The 16,971-nt window shown below is 37.6% G+C and overlaps 2 protein-coding genes across 2 annotated transcripts; both read left to right on the forward strand.

The window, feature by feature from the left end:
* The first annotated feature begins 6,925 nt into the window (after positions 1-6,925).
* Positions 6,926-7,984, forward strand: LOC107523080 (olfactory receptor 51I2-like). Its single transcript, XM_016192704.2, has one exon. It carries the CDS (start codon positions 6,926-6,928, stop codon positions 7,913-7,915), a length of 990 nt encoding a protein of 329 aa, XP_016048190.2. The 3' UTR covers positions 7,916-7,984.
* A 3,666-nt stretch (positions 7,985-11,650) lies between these two features.
* On the forward strand, positions 11,651-12,610 carry LOC107523081 (olfactory receptor 51G2-like). The gene has a single exon (XM_016192705.2). The coding sequence runs from the start codon at positions 11,651-11,653 to the stop codon at positions 12,608-12,610; it is 960 nt and encodes a 319-aa protein (XP_016048191.2).
* Positions 12,611-16,971: the final 4,361 nt, after the last annotated feature.

A 16,971-nucleotide genomic window follows, 5' to 3' on the forward strand; every position in this document is an offset into this window, starting at 1 on the left:
CAACTGAGTTAATTATTTTAAATTCCTGGCTATACATGCTGTTTCTAATATTGCTCTAACTAAAGGCAAATCAATTCTTTTTTTTTAAATATTTATTTATTTCCTTTTGTTGCCTTTGTTGTTTTATTGTTGTAGTTATTATTATTGTTGTTATTGATGTTGTTGTATAGGACAGAGAGAAATGGAGAGAGGAGTGGAAGACAGAGAGGGGGAGAGAAAGACAAACACCTGCAGACCTGCTTCACCACCTGTGAAGTGACTCCCCTGCAGTTGTGGAGCCAGGGGCTCGAACTGGGATCCTTACTGGGCCATGTGCTTTGTGCCACGTGCGCTTAACCTGCTGCGCTACCTCCCAAGACAAATCAATTCTATATGTAAATATGACTCCTTTTTGTGCACCATAGACAACAAATTTTTATTTTTTTATTTTACTAGATTTATTTATTATCTTTATTTGTAAGGCATAGAAATCCAAAAAAAACCGAGAGAGCAAGGGGAGATAGAGAGGGAGAAATAGAGACACTTGCAGACCTGATTTCCCCTGCAGCTGGGACTGGGGGCTTGATAATGGACCTTTGTGCACTGTAACGTGTGCTCAAGCAGGTGCACCAACACTTGGCCCCTACAAAATTTTATTTTATTTTATTTTATTTTACATTCCAAATTCTTGCCTCTACTCAGTAAATCAGCAGATGCATTTCTCTTTTATTTGTACTAGATAGGTAATAAATAATCTAGGGAATGACTAGATTAAAACAGATCAAGTTCAGGAGTCGGGTGGTAGCGCAGTGGGTTAAGTGCATGTGGTGTAAAGCGCAAGGACTGCTTTAAGGATCCTGGTTCGAGTCCCGGGCTCCCCACTGCAGGGGAGTCACTTCACAAGTGGTGAAGCAGTTCTGCAGGTGTCTATCTCCCCCACTTCCCTTCCCCTCTCCATTTCTCTCTGTCCTATCCAAAAAGGACATCAATAATAACTACAACAATAAAACAACAAGGGCAACAAAAGGAAATGAATAAATATTTTTAAAAATAAATAAAACGGATGAGGTCCGTGTTGTAGAGGGAGTAGTCAACAATAACCAAATTAAAACAAAAACAGAAAATAAGTAAGCAAACTAAAACCAAAACTTATTCTTTATTGTTAACTTTATAGAGACCAACTCGATGGAGAAAGTTAGGGGAAGATGATTAGGAAGAACTTCATGAACAGTAACATTTAAAATGAGACCTGGGTTATAAAAATCAGCTAGTCCAGAGCATTACCTGACCAGGGAAACATAGAAACGGCCTGGTGGTATAGATAGATCTGCCAGTGTCCATGTCCAGTGGAGAAGCAGTTACAGAAGCCAGAACTTCCACCTTCTGCACCTCATGAAGAATTTTGGACCATACCCCCAGAGGGATAAAGATAGGGAAGCTTCCAGTGGAAGGGGTGGGACATGGAAGTCAGTGGTGGGAACTGTATGGAATTGTCCTCCTGTTATCTTACCACTTTGTAAATCATTATTAAATCACTAATATTTTTAAATCACACATAATAAATTATATTCACATGAAAAAAATTAACTAGTCATTCCAGAAGTGGAAGAAGATTGCAAGAAAAAGTATTAGGCCACTATATACAAAATCTATGGAAAGAATTCTTGCTAGGTATTGAGAAGGGGGGAAAATAAAAGAGGCATGTTTGAAGTAATGTGGGATATTTTATTGCCAGACAGTTGCATATATTTTAAGCCTGTTATCAGAAATGAAGTCCCAAAGAAGGGAAGTATATCTCTAATTTGGTACAATTGACAGTGATATAATGTGTGATTATAAGCAGTAAAATAATTTCTATAAACCCGCCAGACTTCAAACTCCCTTAAGCATCTTATGCCCCTTTGGAAATTTCTGATCTAATCAGAATCCCATGGGTAACTACTTCCTCTGATGTATTAATGGCTATGGTTCCCTCAGGCTTCCAGAAACTTGATATATGTAGAAAAAATACAGAAATATTATTGTTTTGCAGCCATATAGAAACCTTCAGTCTCCCTTATGAAATTCTATGTTGGTTTGAGCGTTACAGCTATGAGCAAAGAAGCAAAGCTATGAATTATTTTTTAAATTTATTTATTTAAAAAAGGAAACATTAACAAAACCATAGGATAAGAGGGGTACAACACCACACAATTCCCACCACCAGATCTCTGTATCCCATCCTCTCCCCTGATAGCTTTCCTATTCTTTAACCCTCTGGGAGTAAGGACCCATGGTCATTGTGGGATGCAGAAGGTGCAAGGTCTGGCTTCTGGAATTGCTTCCCCACTGTGAATTCTAATTAAGAGATGGTGAAACTGAAGGGGCAGACAAACTTCAGTAAGTATGTTTGGGGTTGGAGGGGATAATTGAGAGGGACAAGAGGCACCAATTTGTACATGAATTTGGGAGGAAACTGGGAGTCAAAAAGTTGGCTTTGCATTGACAGGGAAATTTGAGGGAAGTGCAAACAGTAAATTTTGTCAAGATAAATGTGAGATATGTTACAGAAACAGGACATGAGATGTGTTTGGATATTTTAGTAAGTGAGCTTACTTCTCTTGTGCCTCTCCCATGTAATGGTGGGTCTCCAACTTGGCTCATGTGTATGAATTATTTATTTAATATAGTTTGGATATTTAAGTAAGAATGTTTGAATAGAGGGGTGTGGATAAGACTGGCATCCTTATTCTACTAACACAAAGAAGGGAAGTATATCTCTAATTAGGTAAACAAGGGTGACAGTGATATGATTTGTAATTAGAAGTAGTAAATTTGTCTGAAAGAGTAATATAGAGGATTTGAGCATGAGAAATATATATATATATATATATAGAGAGAGAGAGAGAGAGAGAAATGGCAGTGAGGCCAAAGTAATCAAAACTACTTTTTTCCCCTAAACACTGAGAAAGGAGTATTTTATAAGTGTCGCTAATAATGTTCCTTTCATTCTGAGAGTAACAACACATTTTAAACACAGGAAGGACTTGGTATGCTTTTTTTGTTGAAGTATTTACTACCCTTTAAAAAGAAATCTGATTTAGGAGGCATGCTAATAGAAATGATGTTAAGAAGTTAATAAAATAGTTTAGAAATCATAATACTGGTAGAGAAAATGTAAGTAAACTACAGACTTTGGTCATCAAAATAAGAGGACTAGTGATTGAATGAGGGTAAAAATGTTTGGAAAGTCTAGGATGATGGTTAGTTTTCATACTTGATAAACTGTAACAGCAAGTGTCACATTTACTATAATGGATGTATCAAGACAATTATCAAGAATTATGTATTGACCATGTGTCTGTTAGGTACAAAAACACAAAAATTCAGGACACTGTTTTATATGATATACTGATCTCCAGATGAGTAGAGATCAATAATGGAGGGATATAGTGCAGTTACCAATGTGTAGTCATGAGTTCCAATGACAACAACTAGGAGGATACAGGATAAACAGGGTTTAATACAAGTCAAGAAACAATTATATCTGTGGAAAAATAATAACTATGTTCTTAAGTAAAGCTTAAGGAATTCATTGCAGTATAGACACACATAAGTGAACCTTGGTAGAGAAAATATTATTTCAGTTACCCGAGTAAATGAGGAAAGTGTTTTAAGAGCTCTTTATCTTGGCATTCTGTAAAAATTTCTGATTCTTGCTTTAAAGCAATTTGACCATTAATTATTTTCCTCAGATTTATAATCTTATCAATGCATACATAAAGTTTTTGAGGGCCCCATGTATCTCATACTACTATATTACTTAATCTTGTGGAAGAAAACTATCTTCATACATTTGTTGTCTTTGCTTTTTCTGATATTCATTTAAAAGTATTCCTATGGATTGTCCCTTTCAGAAGAAAATAAACACTTTTGCTTTTGTTTTTGTGGAGTCTGGGCCTAACACACACACACACACACACACACACACACACACACACACACACTTGATTTTATCCTATTGACCACTTTCCTATTCATAAAATAGGTATATGATAGATAGATGGTAGATAGATAGGTAGATAGATTGATTGATTGATAGATAAATAGGTGGTAGAGCTAGACCACAGCACTAGAGCAATAGAGCCTTCTCTTATGCATAGCCCCTTTCATGTAATTAATAGTGGGTCTTGAACTTATGTCATGTGTACTATTTATTTAATATAGTGTTGTTTTTGAGGTGAACTAGGTTTACAAGACTATGCTTTGGAAGTTTCTTTCTTTTCAAAATGTATTGTCACACCTCGTCCCTATCAAAGCACTAATACTCTACCACCAAAGCCCACTGGATCCATCCTACCCTTGTTAAGTATTCCCTTAGTCTCTTTAATAGCCTCAGGTCTGAAGTCCAAAATTAAAGTATTATCTTCATTTGCCTCACTTGTTGCTTTGTTTTGCTTCCTTGCTTACTCCGTATAAGATGGATTATTCAGTATTTTCATTTTATAAGTGTCCCTTTAACATTTCTTTTCAGGCTGGTTTCGTGTTTGTGATCTTTAACTGTTCTTTGTCTGAAAAACCCTTCAACTCCTCTTTAAGTCTGATTGATGTCATGCCTGGATAAGTTATTCTTTGCTGTAGGTCTTTGAGGAAGACATGCGGATGACTATATTCTGCCAGTGGTATCTACCCTTTAGATTTTATGTTTGAAAATCAGGGGATAGTCTTCAGGGATATAGATGACACTATCTTTAACTTATTTCTTTTCCTCTCATTTTTAATATTTGTGATTCCACTAAATCTACTGGACCTTTCCCTCCTCTTTTAATCAGAGATAGAACCAGAGCAGGAGAGAGAGGAGAGGAAGGAGAGGAGAGACACTATAGCCCTGGCCCACCTCTTGAGAAGCTTCCCTTGTGCATGATGTTTTCATGTAGTGACTGAGGCTGGAACTTGTTTCTTTATGTGTGGTGAAGTGTGTGCTCTGGTCAACAATCCCTTGCCCCCAAATGTGGTTGCTTTCAATAGACTCTCTTTATCTTTAATCTTAGTCATTTTAACTATAATTCACCTTGGTGGATATAGGTTTGAATTTATTGATTGACTGATTGGTGGTTTTAAAACTTCCTCAATCTGATATTTTATCTCTTTGTCCAATTTGAGAAAATTTTTAACTAATTTATTTAAATGAGCTTTCTGTTTTCTTCTGGCACCCTATGGTGTGAATGTTATTTTTGTTTGTTTTACCATAACTCTCTTATATTTATCTTCATTTAACATTGTTTTTGTCTCATCTATCTGTTCTGGAAGTTTCACATTATTAAGTGAATAATGATACATGATTTAATACACACACACACAAACACACAAACACACACACCACAACATCTGCTTATGTATTAGTTTTTATTTTAATTTCTCAGATAGTGCTAGGGTTAAAACCCAAGATCTCATGAATGTGAGAAATGAATTTTAACACATAACCACCTCCCCAGTTCAATATTTTTTTATTGTGGTGGAGTTAATGGTTTACAGTACAGTTATTCACATATTGGTGAAAAATTTCATCTCATTCATAATCAGTGTCTGCAAAATACTCTCATCCCCATCCTAGGTCGCTTTCCATTACCATGCACTAGACCCCCCCAATTCTTCCCCAATCCCTTATTTCATCTCCTTTTTCAAAGTCCTCTGCTTTGCTATTTTGGCTTGAGAGATGGCTTCATCTACTCTGTTCTCCAGCTCACTGCTTCAACCTATAGCTTCTGTCTTTCTGCAGGTGTTCTCCTTTATTGTGTTTTTAAAATTCAGTTCTGTATAAGACCTCTGCTTTTTATTATTATTTCTTCTCTTCTACTTTCTCTGGATTTCTTGAAATTTTCTCTCAATAAAAATTTCATTTTAGCGAGCAGTCTTGGGACTTTGAAATCTTCTTTAGGAAGTTTATATACAGTTGTATTGAATTGGGGTTTCCTTCAAGCTTCAATGTTTATCTATTACTATTGTCTTCCCATCATATTTAGTGCTCCATGATAACAGAGCCAGAAAATCTGTATTTGAGAGGGACTTGTCAGTATATAGGGATTTTCAGTACTGAAGTATTGTCAGGATAATGCCCAGAAGTTTGGTTGCAGGTGCACACAAATCTGACTGAGATCTGACTCCAGGAGATCACACACAGTAAATGGAGTATTTATCCCAGACTCTGTCCTAAAGGTAAGTGTTTATGTTCAATAGTGTTGCCTTCCAGCTTTTGTAGTTGTGGGAAAAGTGCCATTGCCATTACCATGCAGATTTCATCTTTTATTTTACAATTCCTTCCATTGTACTTTTTTCTTTAAATAAAGACAGAGAAGCAAGAGACACAGAACAATAGTGAAAGAGACCATAGAAATGAAGCTTCCTTCAATGCAGTGGGTCTTGAACCTGGGTTATGCACATGGTATAAGCAGTACACTCACTATCTGAGTGAGCCATTTTGGTATTGCAAACTAATGGACAATAAAATGTACCGGAATTAGACTACTTGCACCATGTGTGTCTGTATATCATGGGTCTCTTTCTAATTGTGTTATACATTGCAGGGTTTTTGTTCTTGTTGTTTTTTTTTTACCATTAATGGGGTTGTTTCTGTGGGTATTCACTACATAGACATGAATTTATGCACCTTCCTGTGGAAGCTTGTCTAAGATCTGGCCTGTCTTCCATGTGTTTTGTGATTTTATTGTTGTTGCTGAGGTGAAGGGAAACAGACATATCAATTGACCATCTTTGTCCTGCCTCCCCACAAATTATTTACAGAATTAAACAATCATATATTAAGAAGAGGGTGATATTGAGTATTCAAAACAATTTACCTACAATTCACATAAATAAAAAAGAACACTAGTAGAGAAACACAAGATACAATATATTTAATGCTGTATGTCTTTCTTCTTTCTAGGAGTCCACCTTCATTAGTTAGAAAATGGCTACCTGGGGCAGCCTCACTATGGGCTATAACTCCAATATTGGACATTCTGTTTCATTCTACCTAACTGGGATTCCTGGCCATGAAAGTGCTCACCAATTTATTTCAATCCCCTTCTGTGTATTATACTTCATTGGCATAGTAGGAAACAGCACAATTCTTTACATCATACACACGGACAGGAGTCTCCATGAACCCATGTACTACTTCCTGTCCATGCTGTCCCTCACTGACATGGGGATGTCTTTCTCCACCCTTCCCACAGTGCTGAAAGTCTTCTGGTTCGATGCAAGGGAGATTGAGTTGAATGCCTGTGTAGTTCAGATGTATTTTATTCATACATTTTCTCTGATAGAGTCATCTGTGCTGCTAGCCATGGCTTTTGACAGATATGTTGCTATATGTGATCCTCTAAGATATTCCAGCAAACTTACCCCACGACGCATTGTCTACATAGGGATATTGATTGTAATCAGATGCTCTATTGTCCTTCCTGTCATTTTTGTTCGTATCCCTACATTTTCTTTCTGCCACTCCCACGTTCTTTCCCACTCTTTCTGTTTACATCAGGATGTCATCCGTTTGGCCTGTGCTGACATTTCCTTCAATGTTCTGTATGGCTTGTTTGTTATTGCAGCTTATTGGGGTGTAGATTCCCTAGGAATCTTTATATCTTATGTTTTCATCCTCCACTCTGTTCTAGGCATTGCATCCCAGGGAGGGAAGCTCAAAGCCCTTAATACATGTGCCTCCCATATCTGTGCTATCCTCATTCTGTATGTACCAATGATAGGGATATCTATAGTACATCGCTATGCAAAACATTCTTCACCCATCCTACACATAGCCATGGCCAATATTTACTTGTTAGTCCCACCAGTACTCAACCCGATTATTTATAGCATCAAAACAAAGCAGATTTGTCAGGGTTTGTTAAGAATATTTTCATCCCACAGGGTCAGGCTTGCTCACACTTTGAAAGCATAAATTCTCAATTACTTTTACCTTATCATCCTCTTTGTTTTCCTAATGATAACGTGTCTAGTTTTTTTTTTTTTTTTTCATAGCACAGCTCAGCTCTGGGAATTCAAAGTCTCAGGCATAGAGGTATTTTGATAACCATTATGCTATTTCCCCAGCCTAATAGCAGGTTTAGAACTTGGATAGATTTAATACATAGTGTCCCATAGTAAATAGTAACCTTTGTGTGTACAATCAAGGAAAATACTCTAGTTGTTCCTATCTTACTTCCTAGATTTTTAAAACATTTCAGAATCTTGTCAAATAATTTAGAATATGATTTTTGATTTGAATTATTTATGGAAATATGTTTCCATAAGATGGAAAATAAATAAAGTTATTCAGATTATAGCTGAGTCTTGGATAAGTTACCCTTTGGAGGGTTACAGTGATCTACCAAGTAATAGTAGTTGACATTAATAAATGTATTTTCCTTTTAGGCAAAATTGACCTCATTCTTCAGATATTGAGCTAAATCAAAATCAAATGCATCTTGGACTCATAGGTGGCACAGACAAAAGAATGCATTTTTATTGTTTCCTTCAGTTTAACTGAAATAAGTATGAGAAACACCTTAGGAATAAATGTATAGAGAAAATCCACAAAACAAAGTGAAATTCCACCCCAGAAGAGTTTGACACTCAGCATGAAAATGTGATAAAATGCATATCAGGACTGCTTGCTTGTGTATACTACTATTAGGTGGAATGCCTCAGGTGAAAGACTTTAAAATGCAATAAAGAGATGCTGCGATAATACAATGTTTTTGTTTTTGTTTTTGTTTTCCTGGATGAATAGTCTGTCCTTTACATAGATCCATACGTTTATTGGTGCAAACTCAAGATACTTTAGTTGGCTGTGCTAGAAACACACTTTGACAAGCTGACTTAAACAACTTTCTTGTTTTCTCTGAGTATCATGTACATGACCTTCCTTAATCAGTTTGTTTATTCCTCGATTTGAGACTTCATGGTAAGTTTTACCCTCACATGAGGAATACTCCAGTGGTGCTGCTGTGTAGAGGAACTGGGATGCATTGAATCGACCTTCTCGTGGTGCATCCTGTGAGTACCCATTCATTGGGGAAACTGACGATCCTTCCTAGCCAACTGAATCCACATGGATCCCAGTCACTTTCAAAGCCAGCAACAAGCAGCTCCTGACAGCTTTCAACCTGATGCTGTTGACTGGCTACGGAAGAAGGGCAAATGCTAGAAGAAGAAGAAGAGGAACTGTGATAGGTTGCTATCTAGCCTTGGCTGTTGAACCCTCCATGACAGAAGTTCTAGATGTAGTATGGATACTTGGGGGCTGGCTGATAGCACCTAGAATGTGTACCTTACAGTGTGCAAGACCCTGGGATTCAGGTCATTCACTACATAGGAGTATCTTGAACAGCACTAAGAGAGCCCCATGAATGGCAGAACACTGCCGAGATGTCTCCCTACACAGACATACAGTTATGTCTATATACAATAAGTAGATAAATACTAGAGCTGTTTGTTAAGCGTTATAAGTAAACCAGCACTACCAAGATTAAACCCAGAGTTGGAAAAATTCACAATAGGGGTCGGGCGGTGGTGCACCTGGTTGAGTGCATGTAATACAATGGACAGGGTCCTGGGTTCAAGCCCACAGTCCCCACCTGCAGGGGGAAAGCTTTATGAGTGGTGAAGCAGGGCTACAAGTGTCTCTCTGTCTCTCTCCCTCTCTATCATCCCCTCCATCTTGATTTCTGGCTATCTCTATCCAATAAATAAAGATAATAATAAAAAAAGAAATAAACTGTTTTAAAAATAAGAAAGGTTCACAACAGATCAGTTTTTATTGAGTGTTAATGGTTTATAAAGTATTAATTGACACATGGGTACAGATTCGTTATGCACCAAGACCCCAAAGCTCTCTTCCACCTCATCCTTCCCCCTCCTTCTCCAGAGTTTTTTGCTTTGATGCAACCACGTTTGTTTTATGACATGCTTCCTAGAACTCTCCTGGGAGTACTGTGGCACTGAGGGATGTTTTGGTGCTATGGTATTTCTCTTTTTCTCCATTTCTCTTTCTATCTGAAAAAGAGTTGGCATAGTATAGTGCAGTTCCAGCAATGACCAAAAAATAGGTAAATAAAAAATAATAATAAAGCAATCACTGTACTAAATGTAGTCAACATTACAACTGAAAATTCCATCCCTCAAGGGAATTCTTAGGATTCACAACTTTACATGCTGATGTTTTGGCATGAATCAATCAGTCAAAATGTACTGAAGTCATTATTGTTAGCAAGCACAGAGAGAGTTCTACTCATTCAGCAGTAGTTCCTGTTTCTAAAGAGGCAAATTCATGGCACTGTAAAGAAAGCATCAAAATACAAACATGGGACATTGTTGGTATTGTGATAATATTGCAGGAATAAACTTAACCAATGGTGAAGCAGTATTATAGGTATCTCTCCTCTCCATTTCTCTCTTTCTCCCTCTTTCTCTCTCCATATTTCTCTTGGGCTCTATAAGAAAAACAAAGATATAACTATGAGGAATAGTGCATCATTGTGCACACACCTAGCTCCAGGAATAGCTCTATGGTAAAGAAGAAAAGAATATATATATCCCACTGTCAAGATTGAGTATTTTCCTCTTCTTCTGTACTATCAAGGAAGTAAACAATACAAGACAGTCTTGTTTTTATCCACTCTGCAAGTATGAAACTAAATTAGAATCACTGCTAACTCTTATGTTATAGATTCTATATCCACTCACAATTTAAGTTCCTCTCTTTGGTTATGCAGCAAATACAATTCAATATGTTTCTATATAACTGGATGCAAGTCTCATCTTATTCCACTACAAATTGTACTTATGGACTTGTAAAAAGTGAAAATACACACATTTAATAAGCCCCAATGATTCCCTTCCCTTATTCACAAACTATAGCAACTGGCTACAATATGAATGTTAGAGGGAAAATCTGGGACAGCACTATTAAGAGAACTAGTAGCATTAACAGGTATGGTACTGTTGTGCATGTGTCCTGGAGACTCATATCTCTAAGGACTGGAAGACTACATATTAACTCATCCTTGCTGCTCTGAGCATTAAAATGGTTCTTGATGAGAAAAGGAACTGCTCTACCAAGTGTGTGAGACCTGAGAAAAATAATGTGGGTGGAAACAGGAAAATACAGAGTGGAGCTGGAGACACAAAAGAGAAGGATAGAAATACAAAGTCTGGGGAGGAAGACAGAGAGACTGAATGAGAAGAGAGAGTTTCAGTCCATCAAGGGGAATCTTTTTCTCCACTGTCGTTTTATTGTTAATGACCCTGCAAATATTATGCAAGTCAAATCCAGACTTTTCAGAATGCATTTGGTTTGGGTGTTCGCGAATTTCATGGCATATGATTATTTCTATGCACAGGTGATATAGTTGAACATACTATTAGGATATACTCCATCTTAGAGAATGTTGAGAGTTCTGCATTTAGATATGGAAAGGTTGATGAAGTTATAGAATGGGTTTTGTAGTTAACTGACAAATTTCAATGAGATGGAGAAAGTCAAAGAAAATGTAGGTGGTAATTTGGGGATAATTATAAGAAACCACTGAAATCTTGTATCATTTTGTTTGTAGGTCTTGATGCAGATGCTGACCTTAATATTGCCTTCTTCACTGAAGACTGACTGTGAGATTGGATTGTAGTTTGTAGCCCCATGTCAGTCTCAAACTCCAGCAGCACTTTGTCCTCCACTTTCTATCTCACTGGCATCCCCGGATATGAGAAATATCACCACTGGATTTCCATCCCATTCTGTCTTCTCTACCTTGTGGGAATCACAGGGAACTGCACCATCCTGCATATAGTGAGAACAGACCGCAGGCTGCATGAGCCCATGTACTACTTCCTGGCCATGCTTTCCCTCACTGACATGGGTATGTCCCTGCCCACAATAATCACACTCTTCCGCGTGTTGTGGTCCATCTCCAGGGAGATCCAGTTCAATGTCTGTGTGATCCAAATGTTTTTCATTCACACTTTCTCCTTCACTGAATCTTCTGTGCTGCTGGCCATGGCCCTCGACAGGTATGTGGCCATCTGTCACCCTTTGAGATATGCTACCATCCTCACACCAAGACTTATCTCTAAAATTGGAATTGCATCCCTGCTCCGGAGTGCTTTTGCCATGATCCCACTTTTGGCTAGGCTGGCCTTCTTTTCTTTCTGCCATTCCCATGTCCTTTCTCACTCCTATTGTCTGCACCAGGACATGATTCGTCTTGCATGTGCTGACATCAAGTTTAATGTAATATATGGGTTAGTTCTAATCACTGTACTCTGGGGCATGGATTCTCTGGGTATTTTTGTGTCCTATGTGTTCATACTTCACTCAGTATTGAAAATTTCATCCCGTGAGGGGAGGCTTAAGGCTCTCAACACATGTGCATCCCACATCTGTGCTGTACTTATTCTATATGTCCCAATGATTGGACTCTCTATAGTCCATCGCTTTGCAAAACACTCCTCCCCACTTATCCACATCTTCATGGCTCATATCTACTTACTAGTTCCTCCTGTACTCAACCCAATCATCTACAGTGTGAAGACCAAGCAGATCCGCCAAGGAATGCTCCACCTCTTTCTCCCAAAAAATACTGGTTCTACTGTGGAATAGGTATTTCCTCAAGGAAATGGCAGTCATTTTAATGATGTGAATATAGTGATTTATTTTCTCTAGATGTGTCAACAATATTGTTGCCAACAAAACTGTAGAAACAGAGATTAGGACATCGTCTCATTTTCTAGAGGAGAGAGTAGGCTTTTACTGGAACTGTACAGTGTGAATGAGCCTGCAGTTCTTAAATCTACTCTAGCTGTGGAGATACAGGGGTAGAGTGTGAAAGAAGTAATGACATTTATTCTCTCCCACTGCTATCATGAATCCTTGTATAAACCCATTGATCTGTTCTCCCCCTTTCTTTGTTTCATGATAACCTATATTTTCCAAGCAGCTTTTTATTATCTCAATATTAAGTAAATATTACAGTTTTTCTTATTCTAGTTTCCTTAATGGTAGAACACAAATTTTATCTAGAGATAAGTTCTTAGCAAAGGAGAACTGCCAGTCTTTATTGGGTATCAACATTATATAAGATACTGTACCTAGCCTGCCCACTCTCACGTTCCATTTCAGAGTAAATAAAAAAAAATGACAGTCTTCATGTCTCTTTTCTTTTACTGAATTGTATATAGATATATATCTTGTGAAAGCTATAGATTGCATGTAGACTGCATTCATAGATTGGCATGTGAAATCAGTCAGTTTGACCTCTTGTTAAATGTGTTTTAATAATAATTTAGTTTAATCAGGGAAGATAGCATAATGGTTATTCAAAGAGGCTCTCATGTCTGAGGCTCCAAAATCCCAGGTTTTTTTTTGTTTTTTTTTAAACTTTTTTTTATATTTATTTACTCTCTTTCGTTGCCCTTGTTGTTTTATTGTTGTAGATGTCATTGCTGTTAGTGAGGTCATCATTGTTGGATAGGACAGAGAGAAATGGACAGAGGAGGGGAAGACAGAGAGGGGGAGAGAAAGATAGACACCTGCAGACCTGCTTCACCACCTGTGAAGCGACTCCCCTGCAGGTGGGAAGCCAGGGGCTCCAACCGGGATCCTTAAGCCAGTCCTTGTGCTTTGCGCCAACTGTGCTTTAACCCGCTGCATTACTGCCTGACTCCCCCAAATCCCAGGTTTAATCCCCTGCATCTCCATAAACCAGAGATGATAAGTGTTCTGGTAAGAAAATAATAAAAATAATAATAATACTTTAATTGAAGCTATTTTTAAATGAAAAAACAGTGTAATTTCTAGAGTTGCAGTTATTTATAACTTTGCGCTAGCAGAAGACAGAAACTATAGATTTTACCTGGTGGACTGTCTATCTAGTTGAAGGATTACTTCTTTCCTAATCTTACTCTGGTTTCTCTTCAGATCATATAAACCTTTCACCGTTGACTTCTTTCCTAGTCTTGTTTTTTCTTTTGGGAGCTATGAACACACATTTGATATTTAATGCTAAGGGTTTTACATATGCTCCCCATTCTTTCAGGCATTTTCCATCCATTTCCCTCCTGATTTTAATAGACTTTCTACAATTTTAAATTTATGCATACTGTCAATTTGTTCCCAAATCTGAATTATGATCCTATTGAATTATTAATTTTGTTTTTATATATTTACTTATAAAAATCCCATGTTATCATTTTCTGTGAAATTCTTCATTTTATTATATAGTTTAGTCATGATTAACAACATGTGTTTTAATTTTTATGCCCAACGAATTTAATATCTGAGTGAAAAAGAAGAAAGTATAGATTAATCCTTACATGAAATTCTTTTCAGAATACAGACTTTTTCTTTTGACTGAAATAATTTAATTTTCTCAGTTTGTGCAAACACATTTAAAAAGTATGAAGGGAAAAATAAAAGACATTAAGTATACTTTACAGCTCCTACCTTTTGTTCTTAATACTAAGATATCTACTTTTATATATATTATTTCATTTGATTACTTGTTATTGTTCCCTAGTGGGGTAGGGTTTTGGGGAGGTGGGACTCCAGGACACTTTGGTGGGGTCATCTGCCCAGGGAATTCAGGTTGGCATCATGATACTGTCTGGAACCTGGTGGCTGAAAAAGAGTTCAGATAAAAGGCAGAACAAATAGTCATGAACCTAAAGACAGGAATATTGAAGATGAAGATTTGGCATATCTGTTTTGGAAGAAGCTAGTAGATCTGTTTTAGGTATATTCTAAGGAGCCCATGATCCTACTAATTTCTGTCTGAGCTTGACATCCAACATGCAGGTGACCTAAGTTATTGATTGGAGAGATGGTGTCATAGTTGGAAAAAGGGGCTAGAAATCTGGATCAGGAAAGAGAGTAACTCCCAAATATTAGAAATGTATATAAATATTGTTAACTGTAAACCCCATAGGTTTAATCTGAGGCCCATATTCAGCACAGGAGTCAATGTAACCTCTGCATACCTGTAGGTCTGATCTGGTATTCTGTGGTCATGGCTAGGAACATTCAAGGCTTCACTAACATTTCAGGACCCATCATCCTCAGGTGATAGGCAGAGTGTATTGTCCAACCTCACTTTGGAGAATGGAACATTCCCTTCCCTTGTTTATCCACATTGAGGGCAAGGTCCTATAGGGGCCCACAAAGGGGTCCATTATGTTGTTCCTGATGGAGATGACCAGTGATGGTAGTAGGATGGATCCACTAGAGGTCTAGGCCCACCATGTCTGTGTGGGAATCCCAGGACTCCTTGACCAGGACCCCAGGTGATGGGATGGCCTGATAGTGACTAAAGAGTCATTATTAAAGTATGCCAGTTTCTTGCCCTTATTCAGCTTTTGTAGTCCTTATTTGGTATGATAAGTTTAGCTTTGGAGTGACTGAGGGACGTGGAATAGGAGGTAGGTAAGGAGGATACCTAGGTTTAAGTAGAAACTATTTCATTAGGTAATCTATGGTGTCTTTAGGTCTTTCTGCTTGCTTGCTACATTTATTGAATCACTGCACACTATTGTGCACCTCCACCCAGAGGTAGATGTTTCCCCCTAACTCATGGATACATGTACGTATGCCCTATCGCAAAGGCCCTGGTCTATATCTAGGTTTTGAGGCTTGTTATGGAGTGTGCCACCTTAAATGGAAATTAAGGAGTTCTACAAGCTAGGAAAGATCTCACCAGCATAGTGAAGCTAAAGAATTGAAATTCCACACCTGTTGTCTCTGGATGCAGTCGTAGTGAAACATGTTGATGTGGTACTGGTTACACTGATTGGGATCAGCAGGTGCAGTGTCAATTGGCATGTATTGGGAGAAGCATCCAAGAAGGTGAACCCTTCCCTAGAGGTTTCAGGACTGGGAGATGCATGGGCTTTCTAGAGAAAGGGGAAGGTTCCTGCTGTCTTGGGGTTTAAGAAGGCAATAGGTATCTATAGCTATAACCAGATTATTTGGCAATTGGGTTGATTTTTTCAAATCCCACTGTTAGGATTTACTATGGCATACAAGAATTCACCATAATTTATGTCCATTTATGCTATATACATATATTTGTATCTTACAAAGAAGCATCACCAACTGCTTCTGTTATCTCTGGTCTAAGCTTTTAGGAGATTTAATATTTTAAAAGAACCAGTCATTATTAGAAGTGCACTAGCAATTTGAACCCACTGTTAAAGTTCAACCTGATTGCCAATTTCAAGTCTTAAGTGCTTAGATTGAAGGGACATATATTCAAAGCTATGGTCTATGCATCAAAAAGTTTGATACATTTGATTCATTTTCCCCTATTATATTAATTTAATAGTAATTTGTGAGACTATAAGTTAGTAGGGGTGTATGTTAATACCATTCCTACCACCAAATGTCTGTGTCCCACTCCCCCATCCCAACCCCACCCCCTTGAAGTTGAACAATACACCTTCACCCTCCACCCAAAGATTCTTACTTTTACTTTGGTGCCATACTCCAAAGTCAGCCAGATTATTCTCTGAGCTGCAGTTGTCTATCTTTCTCTTCCCACTTTCTCTATAGTCCTTCAATTTCTCTCTGTCCTATCATAAATAAATAAATAAATAAATGAATAAATATTCTCAAGAGCAGTGGATTCATAGTTCAGGCACTGAGCCCCAGAAATAACCCAGGAGGTAAAAAAAAAAAAAAAAAGAAAAAAGAAAAAATACACAAATTTTAGGTAAATAATTGAAACCTATCTTGTTTGCACAGGGATTTATAAATTTGAGATATTCAACTCCCTACTTGCTTGAAAATGTCATAGGCATACACTCCAAACAGTGTCTCAAACTGTAACAATATTGTATTGATTCCAAACAGAGACGTTCAGACATTTGAAAATGTTTATAGCCTATGTCCTCCTGTATTCTTGCATTGAGATATCCCACTTCAAGGATATTGGTCAATGTAGAAGCTTAGGAATGGTTTCATACCCAGAT

This window comes from Erinaceus europaeus, chromosome 17 (genome assembly GCF_950295315.1).
Source record: "Erinaceus europaeus chromosome 17, mEriEur2.1, whole genome shotgun sequence".
NCBI lineage: Eukaryota > Metazoa > Chordata > Mammalia > Eulipotyphla > Erinaceidae > Erinaceus > Erinaceus europaeus.

Coding starts and splice junctions, on each gene's coding strand:
- LOC107523081 (XM_016192705.2), top strand. CDS start 11,651: ATGTCAGTCTCAAACTCCAGCAGCACTTTGTCCTCCACTTTCTATCTC.
- LOC107523080 (XM_016192704.2), top strand. CDS start 6,926: ATGGCTACCTGGGGCAGCCTCACTATGGGCTATAACTCCAATATTGGA.